Here is a 15,169-nt window from a genome sequence, read left to right as displayed (position 1 = left end):
AGTGCCTTAATTCTGAGTATCATCGACATCTTCTTCTCCCCTTCAAAGAAAATCCCCCAATCCTTTCTAATACAAGACTTAATGCTCGTAGAGCTCCAAATATCCAACTTGATTTGTGTCCCCAAATGTTGACCATGAAGTACAAAAACTCTTTTGTTCCCTATTTTGTTTCACATTTTAATAATTAATTTAACTTTTTAATTATGTTTATCCCCTAAAATCTGTTTTATTATTCTAACTGTTCTGACGTGCTTATACTAGCTTTTGTGCTATTTTAGCTAATAAAATAAAATCATATTCTATTCTTCAATTCTATTCTATACTGTACGTAAACAATGGGCAAATTTCATAACTTACAGACCTTTCCCCAGGGACTCTGGTGTTGTTATGATAGATAGATAGATAGATAGGTAGATTTATTCACAAGAAAGCCCAATTGGGCCATGGTGACTTGCACAAAACAAGCAAAAAAATACAGTATCAAAACATAGACTGAAAAGACACTAAAATTAAGCATTTAAGAACATCATCACGATACCTCATACCTACCTAGCTGAACTTTCCAATATTATTTATATTTAAGTAACACCTACTTCTCAAAATTCCCAAAATCTAATCTCCTCCCCGACCAAATATTTCCAGGCGCAACTCCCTACGTTCCCCTACGTTACGCCCTTAGGCATAGTTATTGGGTCTTTCAACTATGCTGAACAAAATGACTATCTCATGCTTTTGATGAATGGCTTTGAGGAAAAAGGGGAAGTGGAAAGGGCTAAGTACCCTCAAATATTTTAGTTCCCTTAAAAGGGGCACTAGAACTATTAATTTCCATTTGAATGCACCCTCTCCCGATCTTCTAGGGCGATTGGTTCGAAACGACTAACCCTGAAGAAAAAAACAACAACAGTTCGTTACAATGAACTATGTGGGAAATCTTGTAGAATTATCAGGAACATTAGAACGTCCATGTTGTCAATCTGTTAAATATGAATGATATATTTGTAAAGGTTACAACAAATTTTTACATATTTCGAAGGACAAACAAGAATTTCCTGTTCTTATTTTTTTTTTATGACTCCAACGAATTTATAAGGAAGTAATATAGAAAGCATAAAATATAATAGCCTGAGTTGCCATTTTTAACTCGTGCCATACAAATTTGCAGGAATTGTACGATAAACGAGGAAGAAAAGTCATTAGCTAATCACTCATTTTTTGTGGATGCACTAGACAACTTCTAAGTATTAAAAGAGGGAAACGAAAACAAAGCTTTTAGACATACAATTTTTGCGTATATAAAACAACTTATCTTTGCATGAAAATGCAAAAAAAAAATCATTCATCTCATCCTATGGTGACAGCATGAGTATACTATTGTGACATTATGCATGATATGTGACATTAAATTAGATAATTTTTCTTCATTTTTTGTTTGGTTGTATATTATTTTTTGTACGTGACAAATTTCAAGCTCATTAATTCAAAACTTTTTGTCCCACCTACCTGAAAAGCAAATGGGTCATTTTCTGACATCTCAGATTTTTCGTCACAAACCCTCTTCTGTTTCAATTTAAGGTCACTATCAGCATTCAAAACTGGAATGTCCTGACTCAAATTCTCACATGGTTGTTCACTGAAAAAAAAACATTAAAGAAAATGTTAGGATTTTTTAAACCTTTCAGGAACTGTGGAAATATATCTGCCAATTAGCAAATTGGAACTTGTTTCATTAATGTACTGAAGTACACACAGTTTCAGTTATATTGCAATATATGTCCTTTAAGTATGTAAAAAATTAGTCCAGTTTAATGCTACATCCCTCTAGTTTCGAGTAATACATTTTATTTTAGGCTATGCCTATTTCAAAGTGTAAGTACATGTACGTATGTTCTGAATGCGTATTTTTATGTGTATTTTATTATTCCATTATTGTTTATTTGAAAATGCTGAATATTTTATTTTAGATTATTCTCGACGTAGATGATGTATATTATTTTCGATGATCAACTGCTGATGATGGACACTGTAAATGTGTCTGAAACATTCATTTAAAAATTTATATTTGTTTCACTGTCGATTGAAAGATTTCAGCCCTATTTTGAACTGTTATATTTTTATATTATTCTTTGTAAATTATTTTTATATATAGGTCAATTATATTAAACATCTTTTCTATGACATTCTATATATAAACACACACACACACACACACACACACACATATATATATATATATATATATATATATATATATATATATATATATATATATATATATATATATATATATATATATATATATATATATATATATATATATATATATATATATATATATATATATATATATGTATATATATATATATATATATGTATATATATACATATATATATATATATAATATATGTATATATATATATATATATATATATATATGTATAAATATATAGACATATATATATATATATATATATATATATATATATATATATATATATATATATATATATACATATATATTTATACATATATATATATATATACATATATATATATATATATATATATATATATATATATATATATATAAATATATATATATATATAGATTATCTTTTCAGGCACTTTGAATTTTGGGGAGGGCAAAGAACCCAGAATTTTGTCAAAAGTACCTGTTTAAAGCCAGCTAACCAACTTAACGTAACTGAATTTTCCAAGCTAATCTAGGTCTGCTTTTTGAAGACTGGATTTTGAGCTGAAATACTTCTTATTTATAAGAAAAAAACAAGTACGGCTATGTTATGTACAAAGGAATTTCAGCTTTAGCAATGAAATTAAATAAAAAAAACAAGTTTTTTTAACGGAAAGTAAGGAGCGACATTAAAACTTAAAACGAACAGAAATTACGTCGTATATGAAAGAGGCTGCTTCCTCATCAACGCCCCGCTCTTTACGCTAAAGTTTGACTCTGTCTCTCAATTCTTCTTTTTAAAACAGTAAAAAACTTTTTGAGAAAAAAAGAGCGGGGGAGGAAGCCTAGTTGCCCTCCGATTTTTTGGTTAATTAAAAAGGCAACTAGAATTTTTAATTTTTTACGAATATTTTTATTAGTAAAAGATTTACGTAACTTATAAATTAGCTTACGTAAAGAACTTTTGTATTCTCATATTTTTATTACATATATGAGGGGGTTCCCCCCTTGTCAGATCCTCGCTCTTTACACTAAAGCTTAAATTTTGTCCCAATTCATTAAGAATGACCCCAGAATCACAAAAGCCGTAGAATAAATAGTTGAAATTGCTAAAAATACTTTAGCGTAAAGAGCGAGGTATTAGGAGGAGGTGAGCCCCTCAAATGGGTAATAATTTCTGTTTGTTTTAAGTTTTAATGCTGCTCCTTACTCCCAGCTGAAAGAACTTTTTCATATTATTTTTTCATTTTTTTTAAATAATGCTAGTAAATCCTGCGCTCCCTTCATGGAGATTTTCTTCCCCCATGACAAACTATCGATGGAAAGTTCCCCCAGCATATCCCCCTCTTCTCAACCCCTCCTCCATCCAAAAATCCTCCTGAAAACGCCTGTACACTTCCCAATAACCATTACTATATGTAAGCACTGGTCAAAGTTTGTAACTTGTTGCCCCTCCCACGGGGACTGTGGGGGAGTAAGTCGTCCCCAAAGACATAGTTATAAGGTTTTTCGACTACGCTGAATAAAATGGCTATCTCAGAATTTTGATCTGTTGACTTTGGTAAAATAATTAGCGTGGGAGGGGACCTAGGTGCCCTCCAATTTTTTTGGTCACTTAAAAAGGGCACTAGAACTTTTCATTTCCGTTAGAATGAGCCCTCTTGCAACATTCTAGGACAACTGGGTCGATACGATCACCCCTGGGAAAAAAACAAAAAAACAAATAAACACGCATCCGTGATCTGCCTTCTGGCAAAAAATACAAAATTCCACATTTTTGTAGATAGGAGCTTGAAACTTCTACAGTAGGGTTCTCTGATACGCTGAATCTGATGGTGTGATTTTCGTCAAGATTCTAAGACTTCTAGGGGGCGTTTCCCCCTATTTTCTAAAATAACGCAAATTTTCTCAGGCACGTAACTTTTGATGGGTAAGACTAAACTTGATGAAACTTATATATTTAAAATCAGCATTAAAATGCGATTCTTTTGATGTATGTATTGGTATCAAAATTCCATTTTTAGAGTTTTGGTTACTATTGAGCCGGGTCGCTCCTTACTACAGTTCGTTACCACGAACTGTTTGACTAAGATAAATGATCTTAGTTTTACACTTTGAAAAATTCTTCCTTTTTAATGAAGACACCAAACGACGTAGTGAAAGTGACATTTATTTTATTTTTGGTCTTCATATGTTCAATCATGAAAATTCTGACTCTTACCAGTTAAACAACCAAATGACCGTCTTTATGAAGGCTTTAATATTCAAATGATTTAACAATGACGTTAACTGTAACGTTGTATTCGGAAAATCTCATTTTAAAGGGCCCCCTAGGTCCCCCTCCGTCAACCGAGCAAGAACAGTCCTTTTTTCTCTCTCTTTCTTTCTACCAATCATCGTGTTAAATTTATTTTTATTAATTTTTGGGCATTACATTTTTATAGTCTATGTTTTAATAAACTCATCTGTATACTGATCTTTCGGTATTTTGCCCACTGGGTTTTCAATTTGTTTTTAAAGATTTTTGTTGTTTCTATTATTTCTCTGTTCTTGTATTTGACATAAGAAATAAGGCTCTATTAGAGCGTGTTGTGGATTTCTGAAAATTCATATTATCTTATTTAACTAATGATTCACAAACTAACGTGTTTAGATATTAAAACAATATCAAACAATATGTTAAAAAGAGATAACATTTTTCAATATTTTCACTTTTTAACTTCAACAAATAAAAGTTATTAAGACTTTAAGGAATAAATATCAGTATATGTGTATTAAACTTTCAATCCACACTCATTTGCTTTTGTTTTTTAGTAAAGTGCAAATTATGTTCTAGTCTTGAGGAGACATAGGGTTTGTCACCGCTACTCAATGTTAATTTCTGCTCGTTTGAGTTTGACTCGGTTATTTATTGCAATTTCTGTTTTTGGGGGGTTTAATTTATTTATTGATGGTGACTTGCTGTAGTTTTATACCTGGAGAATTATTTGACAAGATTTCTGCTCATTTTTGATTTGATGTTTACAAACTTGGGTTTTTTGTTAATGTGTTTAGTTTTTTCAAAAAACCCTTTTTCTTCTTAAAATGGAGCTTTTTACTTTTCTTTGAAAAACTTAATTTGTGGAAAAAATTTTCGAATTAATTTGTGTAAGTCTCAGCCCTAGATCGTTAAAACTTACGGTATATCTACCTTCTATTTATCTAATTGATATTAAAATAGCATGCTGTCATATAACAATTTTACGCTTATTAAAATTCTTTTACCAATATTTATATTTATCAACATTAAAATGCTGTGTCAAACGGAATCCTTAAATTCTAGCCTGTCATATTGAATAAAGAGTAAAAACCGAATAGTAACCTATTTAAAAATGAGCAGTTACGCAGAGAAGAATAAATGATAAGAGGATTTATTTTTTTCAAAGAATTTTCCAAAGTAAGAAATCTTGTTATTTTAAGGGATTTGTAGTCTGAATTGTAAAGCAATCCCAGTACATTCCTTCTAAACTTGTAAAACTTCATACTCTGTCTTCAAATAAAAATTTAACTTAACTTTGTTTAATTGGGATAAAGAAAAAACATTTTTGAAGAGCACTGAATTAGAACTGTTGAAAAATAAATTTAAGAAATCAGAACTTGAGAAAGATATTGGACGACTGGTTGAATTTTGTTTTAAGGGAAGTCATACTACGTAATTTGAGGCGGGGTTGGTGCGCAGGGATAAGGAAGTTTAAAGCCCCTTAAAATCCACCAATGGCTACTCCAGAAGGGGGCTGGAGGCTCGACACTCCTCCGGCCGGCCAAGATTTCTCTGGTGCCTTCATTCCTTTTTTCTCTTCTTTTCGGATAAATTTATTCATTTGGTCAATTATAAATTTGTTATTTGGTCAATGATTGGCACCTTTGTCACATTGCCTCTTTTTTATGTAACATTATACAACCCACTAGTTCCCCGGTATAAGGGTATAAAGATAACATATGTATTTTCATATCAATTTTACGCACGTGCGTTGTGGCAGGCACAGGCTGCTCTGGCTCCTCCAAACCCCAAAACTTTACCAAATTTCTTACCCCTTCTTATTCAAACAAATAATCTTCTTTATTATTGCCACCTCCCTCCCAGAAATATATTCTATGTACATACCTGAGCAAGTAAGTAATTAAGATTTTTCTTATATATTATATTTTTCTTATAAGATGTTCTTATATTGTTTTTGTAGATTGGCTTGTAAACTACTTAGTTGTTTCATTTAGGAAAAAAATTAACAGAGAGAGAACGAAAACTGACTTGCTTTAAGTTTATTTTACTACGCAAATTATTATATTTCAAAGCTTGTTTTCAAATATTGATATGGCTATCTTTTTAGACCCCACCCTCATTTGGCCAAGCCCATCCAAATTTAAATAAACATCATACTATTACAATCGGTATCTACTTATAGAAATGTGTCAATATCCTGACAAAAATTCCAAAATTCCATCTGTTGTTCACTAGAAATCATAAATCAAAATGGACTCCTTTCTTTTTATTGGAGTTTATCCAGAATTCTTGTCATTGTGTCAAGTAACTTACAGAGATACACCTGACATATATGTTTGGGCTTGGAGTGTGTAAAAAAAGAATAATTAGCATCGATCAACAAACTTTAATCAACGTCTCTCGTCCAGCAGCACAATTCAAGTTCTTCTGAAGGAGAGGAGGATTACCAACGATAATTTTCTGAATGAAAAAATTATATAAGCAATTATGAAAATAGAATCTAATATTTTGGAATACATACTGTAAAAAAAAAGAAAAAAAAGAGGAAACTTTAAAAAAATATTAAGTATAAAAATATAAATAAGAAAAAAAGAGAAGGGAAATGAGGGGAGAGTTCATAGAATTTGTTATTGTTTGAATATGTAATATATATCTAATTCCTTTTGAATTTATTGGCATTTTGTAACATCAAGTCTGGCTTTAAAAGGAAACTTTAAAAAAATATTAAGTATAAAAATATAAATAAGAAAAAAAGAGAAGGGAAATGAGGGGAGAGTTCATAGAATTTGTTATTGTTTAAATATGTAATATGTATCTAATTCCTTTTGAATTTATTGGTATTTTGTAACATCAAGTCTGGCTTCATTTAATAACAGCCGATACGTGGTTCTGAGCCAGGTTGCACAGTTCTCACATAAAATTAGACCTTAGACCCGGTGCCCCAGAAGATGTTTTTTTGAATCTAAAAAATAGCGAGAGCTTGTTAATTTATGGGCTTAAATGCATCTAAAACGTGGATACCACCCTGCTCATTCAGGTACCCTTTGTAAAATGATAAACAAAATGGGTGCCATTATCTGTATATGTACAGCAGAGTATAAGTAATAGCCATTTATGCTTTCTGGCAAAAAAATGTTTAGTTTTCATTACTTTGAATTTTTGGTTCTTGGGAGGGGTAAGGGTTGCGAAGGTAATACATCATCAAATGTTCATTCCCTATTATGTTCTATATATATATATATATATATATATATATATATATATATATATATATATATATATATATATATATATATATATATATATATATATATATATATATATATATATATATATATATATATATATACTAACTAATACTGCTACTGCTAATAACTCACTGCAGCACCAAGCCGCCTGAGGCCAACACAGCTACGCACGCTCCTCCTCCAACCTAATCTATTTAAAGCCTCCCTCTTTACACCCTCCCAGGAAGTTCCCATTTGCTTTAAATCTTTATTTATGATATCCTACCAACCCAGAAGAGGACAACCTGCTTTCCGTGTAGCCCCAGACGGTTGGCCAAAAAGGACAATCTTCGGTAATCTGTCATCCTTCATCCGTGGAACGTGGCCTAGCCATCTCAACCTTTCTTCCATTATAGCCCCAGAAACCGGTATTGAACTACACTTTTCGTACAACCTAATGTTTGAAATACGGTCAGTCAGCCGGGTACCCAGAACAATCCGTCGGCAATTTCTCTGGAAAACATCTAGTAAATTTTCATCTGCTTTTCGGAGCGCCCATGCTTCAGAGCCATATTTGACCACTGGCATCACTGTAGCTTCCAATATTCTAATCTTGGTTTGTAGACTTGACATCAATTGAGGGAAGGGGTAGGAAAAAATGTGCCCATTATACTTTTTTACTCCCCTCCTAGATACTGGAAACATTTTTTTAGGCATTTTCATTCGGAATTTTGGGCACCTCTTTTGGCATTTACATTGAAAAAAAAATTACCCTGTCTAAATTTTGAAAAATAAATTCTGCCCTCCTCTTAATTTCCTTGTATTGACACCACTGAGTCTGAGTATCGAAGTGCTTTCAATTTTACTGATATTGTACCAGTAGTTTTCAGAAAAATTGAATGTTACTTTTTTCCAAGGCACGTAAAGTATCTTTTTGTTAAAGCGTGTCCTGTCCCAACGGTTTTCTTATGAAGGAATTAACCACAAATACTATAATATCTTAAGCTTACCCTTTTTTCAAATATATTTGCAAATGAGAGAGAAATAATAGAAAAATTAGACTTTGAAATAGTAATAACAAACTATTGTTAAAACCTAAGTCATTTTTCATGTGCGTTCTCTTCAAGGAAAAAAGCACCCTCAACAAATAATGATTTTTCATTCTGTTCTGAAAAACTTTCGCAAGATTTCTCAGAAGTGCTGGAAGTAAAAAAAAAAAAAAAAATCTTATTGAAGCTAGAAACAAGAAGTAATAAATACATTGTTTCTTGTTGTTAATAGCAATTTTCTTAAAAAAAAACGACGTTTCTTGATATTTCACTCTTTCAATGGCAGACGCTTAAAAAATTGTACCCTCTTCAATGTAACAAAGCGCAAAAATTGTACTTTGATGAGAATAAAATAATATTAATATTGAAATACCTTGATGGTAACATTTGCGTTACACACACTGGTTTGTTTTCCTATTGAACTTATATTCTTTTTGTTATATATTCGTGTATATTCTTTTTTGTTTTATATTCGTGACACCATTGCTCTTAAATCTAAAAATTATGAAATATCAAATTAGAAATCAGAAAACAGTGGCATCGTTTAGGGAGGCAAGGGGGGGTATTCAGCCCCCAACAATTTTTAAAAACTATAATTTTTAAGTAGCTTTAAAACTGTTGCTCGTTTTAAGTGTTAAATTTGGTTTTTACTTTGAGCAGATAATTTTTTAGTTAATCCATGCTTATTTTTAACATAATGAAAACGAGAAAACTAGGGGTTCATTACACTTCTTAATATGTTATATTAACATTTTTCCAAATATACTGCCTTTGAAACCTTATCGTCAAGTAAAAATGTGAGCCTAGTTTATAGCAAAACTGAAAAACGTTCTATACTTCCTGTTTCGTCACATTTGCTGCTTATCCCCTCCTCTCATATTTAAGATTCTATTACTTCTAAGAATCTATCAGTTCAAGATTAGATTCTCTTGTTTTAAAACTTTCAAAATTCGAAATTGATAGACCCTTTACATTTGCAAATAATACAGAAATGGAATAACTGAAAAATAAGAAGGTAGATATACAGTGAATATAATTTCCAGAATGAAAAAGAAAATAAGACTTAGTGCTTCAGTGATCCAGTGATGGATCACTTCCAGTGATGCATCACATCTAGTGGTCAAATCGCTTGTAGTTTGGTCATGGAATGTTGTAGAGGGAAAATCACTCCAGGAATCATTTAATTGTTTTAATTTTATTTCCAGTATTAAATTGAAACACCAATTCTCTTATTTGTCTTATAAGATAATTCTTATATCTTAATTCTCTTATATCTATTTTTTTACGTTCGGATTCACATACTAACCCGTAAAATTTTAACTGCCTTTAAGTATAATACCATGCTTCTTGTTAGCGAGACGTCTTGCTAGTTTCACTTATCTAAATATTTCTTTTACCCAGCTTCAAAAAAAAAATGACAAGTGCTAAGAATTATGACTGAAATTATAAATTTTTTCAAAAAATTTTCAAAAAAATCAAAAATCATGTGTGAAAATTCCTTTCACACAACGCCAGCGTTACTTGTGAGACATTTACCTCTGTATTAGCATGCTTAGGATAGAATAAAGTGAATTTAGACAAAATATGTATATTTTTTGCACAATTTAGAAATTTTGTATGGACGCATAAGCGGTAGCAACCCATTCTCTTTTTCTATTGTTATCAGTTTTATCATGCAGCACTAGGAGACCGTGCTTTGCTTGTGAAGGGAATTATAGACATAAAAACGATATTCAGTGTAACCCCCTCCAGAAATGTATATCTCAATGTCCTGATTTAAACAAGAAAATTTTGTCTGTAATTTTCATAAAATTCGTTTTTTAAACAAAGATACAAAGGGGCAGGTAATTTCAAATTCTATGAGTCAATTTATCCTTCCAATTGGCATCCCTGCCAATTCTTAATTAATTTGAAGTTTCTGCCGCAATAGTACTAGTGCTACTACTAACAACTCACTGCAAAACCAAGCCGCCTGAGGCCAACACAGCTACACACGCTTCTTCTTAATCCCAATTTATTCAAAGCCTCCCTCTTTACACCCTCCCAGGAAGTTCGCATTTAAATCTTTCACCAAGAATGCCCAACGGATAGATGAATAATTCAAATGTTATTTTTTGAATACTTTCAAATTTGAAATACGGTCACTATTTAAATGTGGGAATATGTGACAATATAATGTTGCACAATCTGTGGTAATACTTTGACTTATCCTGTATCTTTACTTAGACAGCGCTATTGCACTGCCTATGCTTTTTGTTTCGGTTTTATATAGCTCGGTGATATCAATGCTATTTATTATATTCCATCAGTGAACCCACAAATAAATCAATTTAATATTAATCATTTATATTAAATGGGCGACAAGCTTGCTACCTGTCCCTGTAAAAAACAGCCAGCAACTGAAACGTCGACTCGAAACCCTATGCGCCAGCAACGGCTCAGGAGGATCATTATTCTTTTTTTATGTGTATTAAAACTTTGGTACAACAAATTAAATCTTACAGAGTCAAAATCCATTCAAGATTACGTTAGCGCGATAACCGCTGAAAAGAGCTTGATTCAATTACGAGATTGAGCCTCCTGTGCCTGGCATGGGGTTTGGGGGAAGAAACAGTAAGCAAAGAGAAGCATTTATCAGTAGAAGCAGAAACTTTAAAGAAAACGGAGCTTTTTTCTTGTTTGCTGCCATGGCCCTCTGGCGTCTTTACAATTATATTTCTAAAGGTTCTGCAGATGAAGGATGAGACGTTGCCAAAGATTGTCTTTGTCGGCCAATCATCAAGAACCAACCAAAAAGCAGGTTGTCCTCGAGTGGGGTGGGAGGTTATCGTAAGGAAACATTTAAGGGGAACGGGCACTTCTTGGGAGGGTGTAAAGAGGGAGGTTTCGCATAGTTCGGGATGGAAGAGGAGCGTGCGTAGCTATGTTGGCCTCAGGTGGCTTGGTGCGGCAATGAATTATTAGAAGTAGCATTAGCATATATCTATATAGACATAGATCAAAAGGATGCAGATTCCAAATATGTACAATTCTTTAAGTTAGGGGCTACCCATCTAAGATATTTAAAGGATTTTGCACAATCTCAGTAGATGAGTAAAGGATCTGCAAAAAGGATTTTGCTGGTCCTTTTGCAGAAAGGATCCTTTTTACAAAAAGGATCCAATTTCGCACAATTTCAGTAAAGGGGAAAAGAATCTGCAATTTGAAGTAATCTCGATAAAATTGGATCCTCAAATTCAAGATACATGTAAACCCTAGAGACAAGGTTTCAACCCTTTAATGCAAAATACAAATTTTCTTATTTTTACTTAGCAGGATGGCCTGGACGCGTTTTTATCGGCGTGTTTGTTTCTTTTTCTATTTTTTCCCCTGGGAATAATTTGCCAGGCTAGTATGCGTACGAGGGCTCATTTGAAACGAAAAATTAAAGTTCAAGTACCTTCTTTAGGTAAAAATAGAGATCACACCACAAAAAGGGAAGAACTTTTTGTGTCAAAACAACAACAGTGGCCCAAAAGGAGTAAAAACTGTCAAGTGAAAATTATAAAACAGCCAAACGACTCAGGGTAACCAAGAAAGCAGTGTATACGATCTCCAAATTTCAGTGGCTGCACTGCCATACGGTGGCGTAAAAAAAGCCATTTTTACGTTCACATTTTCAAACTTTCCATAAGAGTTTCTTTAGACCAAAACAGAGGGATAAGTGGGTTAAACCCTGGCCTTCCTTAACTTGCGGGAAGATATGATCAAATGCAGGTGTTGAGGGGAATGTCAGCTCTTTTCTTTCGGAAAAACCTCTAACAGAAATTGGTAGTTCTTAGAACGCAAAGCTTTGGGTCAGAAACTAGTACGATAATATAAAGTTGGGTTTTGGGGCGGAAAACAGAGGATTAAAGGGGGAAATTAAAGGGGGGAAGGATTAAAGGGGGAAATCCACAACTATTGAATAGCACTATGTATTTTACTAAAACAGAGATTAAAAGGAAAAAAAACTTCTATTCAAATAAATAAAATAGCTGTATTGAAATTCGTAACGAATACAAGTAATACCGTACATGACAAAGCTCCCAAACTCTACGTTAAAGTTTAGATTCTGCATCTCAATGCTTCAAGAATGCATGAGGAATCCGATAATAATCTTTTTTCCGGTTTTTTTTGTAATGTTTGGGCACATTTAGTTGCATCATATTTTAATAAAAAAGGCAGCTCAGGTATTATTAATAAAAAAAAATTAGTTTTTTCAACTTAAGGTAAGGAGCAACGTTAAAACTTGCAACGAACATAAATTATTGCGTGTGTGAGGGGAGTTGCTCTTCCTCGACACCTCGCTCTTTCAACTAAAGTTTCTTAGTGCTTTCAAAAAGAGCTTCTTATTGTTCTAATTAAACGACCATAGTATTCGTAAGGAGTCGTTGTTAAAGAATTGGGACGTAATTCAGACTTCAGCGTAAAGAGCGAGGTGTTGAGGAAGAACAACCCCCCCCCCTCCTCATATACGTAATAGTATCTGTTCGTTCTAAGTTTTAATGTCGGTCCTTACTTTCAGTTGAAAAGAAGTTCTTTTTTAATTTATTTCTGATCGTTTTTTAAATATGCCAGGAAATTTGGCTACACTCCACGGAAAAGTCCCTCATCCCCACAGTTTTATTCTCTAGACAATTTAGATCCTGGGGAAAATTTACCCCGGACAATTTCCCTTAACATCTCCACGCGTGAACTTGAATCGGCAAAGAGAAAGCAATGCTTTCTCTTTGCATTAAATTCGTCTGAAAATAAGACGAATTTTTTTATAAGAATTCTGGCAATTCCCCCATTGTAAAATTTTCCCTGAAAAATTCAATCTCTGAAAACTTCTCAACCTATGGAAAATTATCCGCGTGGAAAATCCCATCAGCAAAAAATTTACCCTCCCCCACCCCAAAAAATGTATGCATAGTTACCAATAACAAATAATATGGGCAATGGGCAAATTTTACAACTTAAAGACCTTTCCCCAGGGGCTGTGGGGGTCAAGATATCCCCAAATGCATATTAATCGGCCTTTCAATTATACTGAACGGAATGGCTGTCTCAAAATTTTGATCAGGCGATTTTGAGAAAAGGGGGGTTTGGAGGGAGCCTAGTTCCCCCCCCCCCAGTTTTTCGTTCACTTAACAAGGGCACTAGAACTTTCAACTTCCGTTTGAACAACCTCTCTCCCAATATTTTAAGACCAATGGGTCGATACGATCATCCTTGGAAAAAAACAAATAAAACAATCCACGATCTTTCTTCTAGTACAAAATACAAAATACCACATTTTTGCAGATAGGAATTTCAAACCTCTACAGTAGGGTTCTTTGATACGATGATTCTGATGGTGTGAAAATAAGGCGAATATTCTCAGGCTCGTAACCTTTAACTTTAAGACTAAATTAAAAAACTCACTCCCTGGAAACTTCCGTCTACATAGAAAATTATCCCCGTGGAAAATCCCACAAGCGGAAATCCCCCCAGTCTAAAAATGTATGCATACTTCCCAATAACAAATAATATGCGTAAACAATAGGCAAAGTTTGCAACTTATAGACCTTTCCCTAGGGGTTGGGCGGTCATGATATCTCCAAAGGCATAGTTATTCGGCCTTTCAACTATGCTGGACAAAATGGCTATCTCAAAATTTAGATCGGACGTTTTTTTGAAAAATGGGTTTGGGAGGGGGCCTAGTTAACCTCCAATTTTTGGTCACTTTAAAAGGGCACAACAACTTTTAATTTCTGTTCTCTCTCCCGACATCCTAGGACCACTGGGTCGATACAATAACCATGGGGGAAAAAACAAAAAATAAACACGCATCAGTGATCTTTCTTCTGGCAAAAAATACGAAATCCTACATATTTGCAGATAGGGGATTGAAACCTTTATAATAGGGTTCTCTGGTACGCCGATTCTGATGGTGAGATTTTCATCAAGATTATTTGACTTTTAGGCGGTGTTTCCTCCTTTTTCGAAAACAAGGCAAATGTTCTCATGCTCGTTACCTTTAATGGGTATGACTAAACTTTTAATTACTATTAATGGGTATGACTAAACTTAATGAAACTTATATATTTAAAATCAGCATAAAAATCTAATTCTTTTGATTTATCTACTGGTACAAAAATCCGGCTATTTTAGAATTTCGGTTACAATGGAGTTGGGTCGCTCCTCACTTACAGTTAGTTACCGCACACTGTTTAAAAAGTCAATCGCCAAGTAAAATATTTAGAAGTAACAGCTGGCTACATTAAATTCAGTTCAAATGATTTACAACTGATATCCAACAAAAGAAAAGCGAATCGTGCTAAAGACGAGTGACAAACTAAAGAAAACAAATAAATAAGTGGAAGATAATAAATAAATAATAAACAGAACGCTCAACATGACAATAAACACGAACAATGGATTAATAATAGGAGTCAA

The 15,169-nt window shown here is 33.0% G+C and overlaps 1 protein-coding gene across 6 annotated transcripts in view; it reads right to left on the bottom strand.

The window, feature by feature from the left end:
* LOC136039763 (uncharacterized) overlaps positions 1 to 15,169 on the bottom strand; it is a 93,677-nt gene that overhangs the window by 60,480 nt on the left and 18,028 nt on the right. For 4 of the 6 annotated variants that reach the window (XM_065723622.1, XM_065723623.1, XM_065723624.1 and 1 more), the window contains exon 4: positions 1,504 to 1,633. In XM_065723622.1, the coding sequence (XP_065579694.1) occupies positions 1,504 to 1,633 (130 nt within the window). Of the gene's footprint in view, positions 1 to 1,503; positions 1,634 to 6,609; positions 6,719 to 15,169 lie in introns of those variants that run through there. The other 2 variants (XM_065723626.1, XM_065723627.1) reach the window with 2 other exon arrangements.

This window comes from Artemia franciscana, chromosome 20 (assembly GCF_032884065.1).
Source record: "Artemia franciscana chromosome 20, ASM3288406v1, whole genome shotgun sequence".
Taxonomy (NCBI): Eukaryota; Metazoa; Arthropoda; class Branchiopoda; order Anostraca; family Artemiidae; genus Artemia; species Artemia franciscana.
The sequence above is the reverse complement of the archived record's forward strand: the minus strand, read 5'-3'. Positions and strand labels throughout refer to the sequence as shown.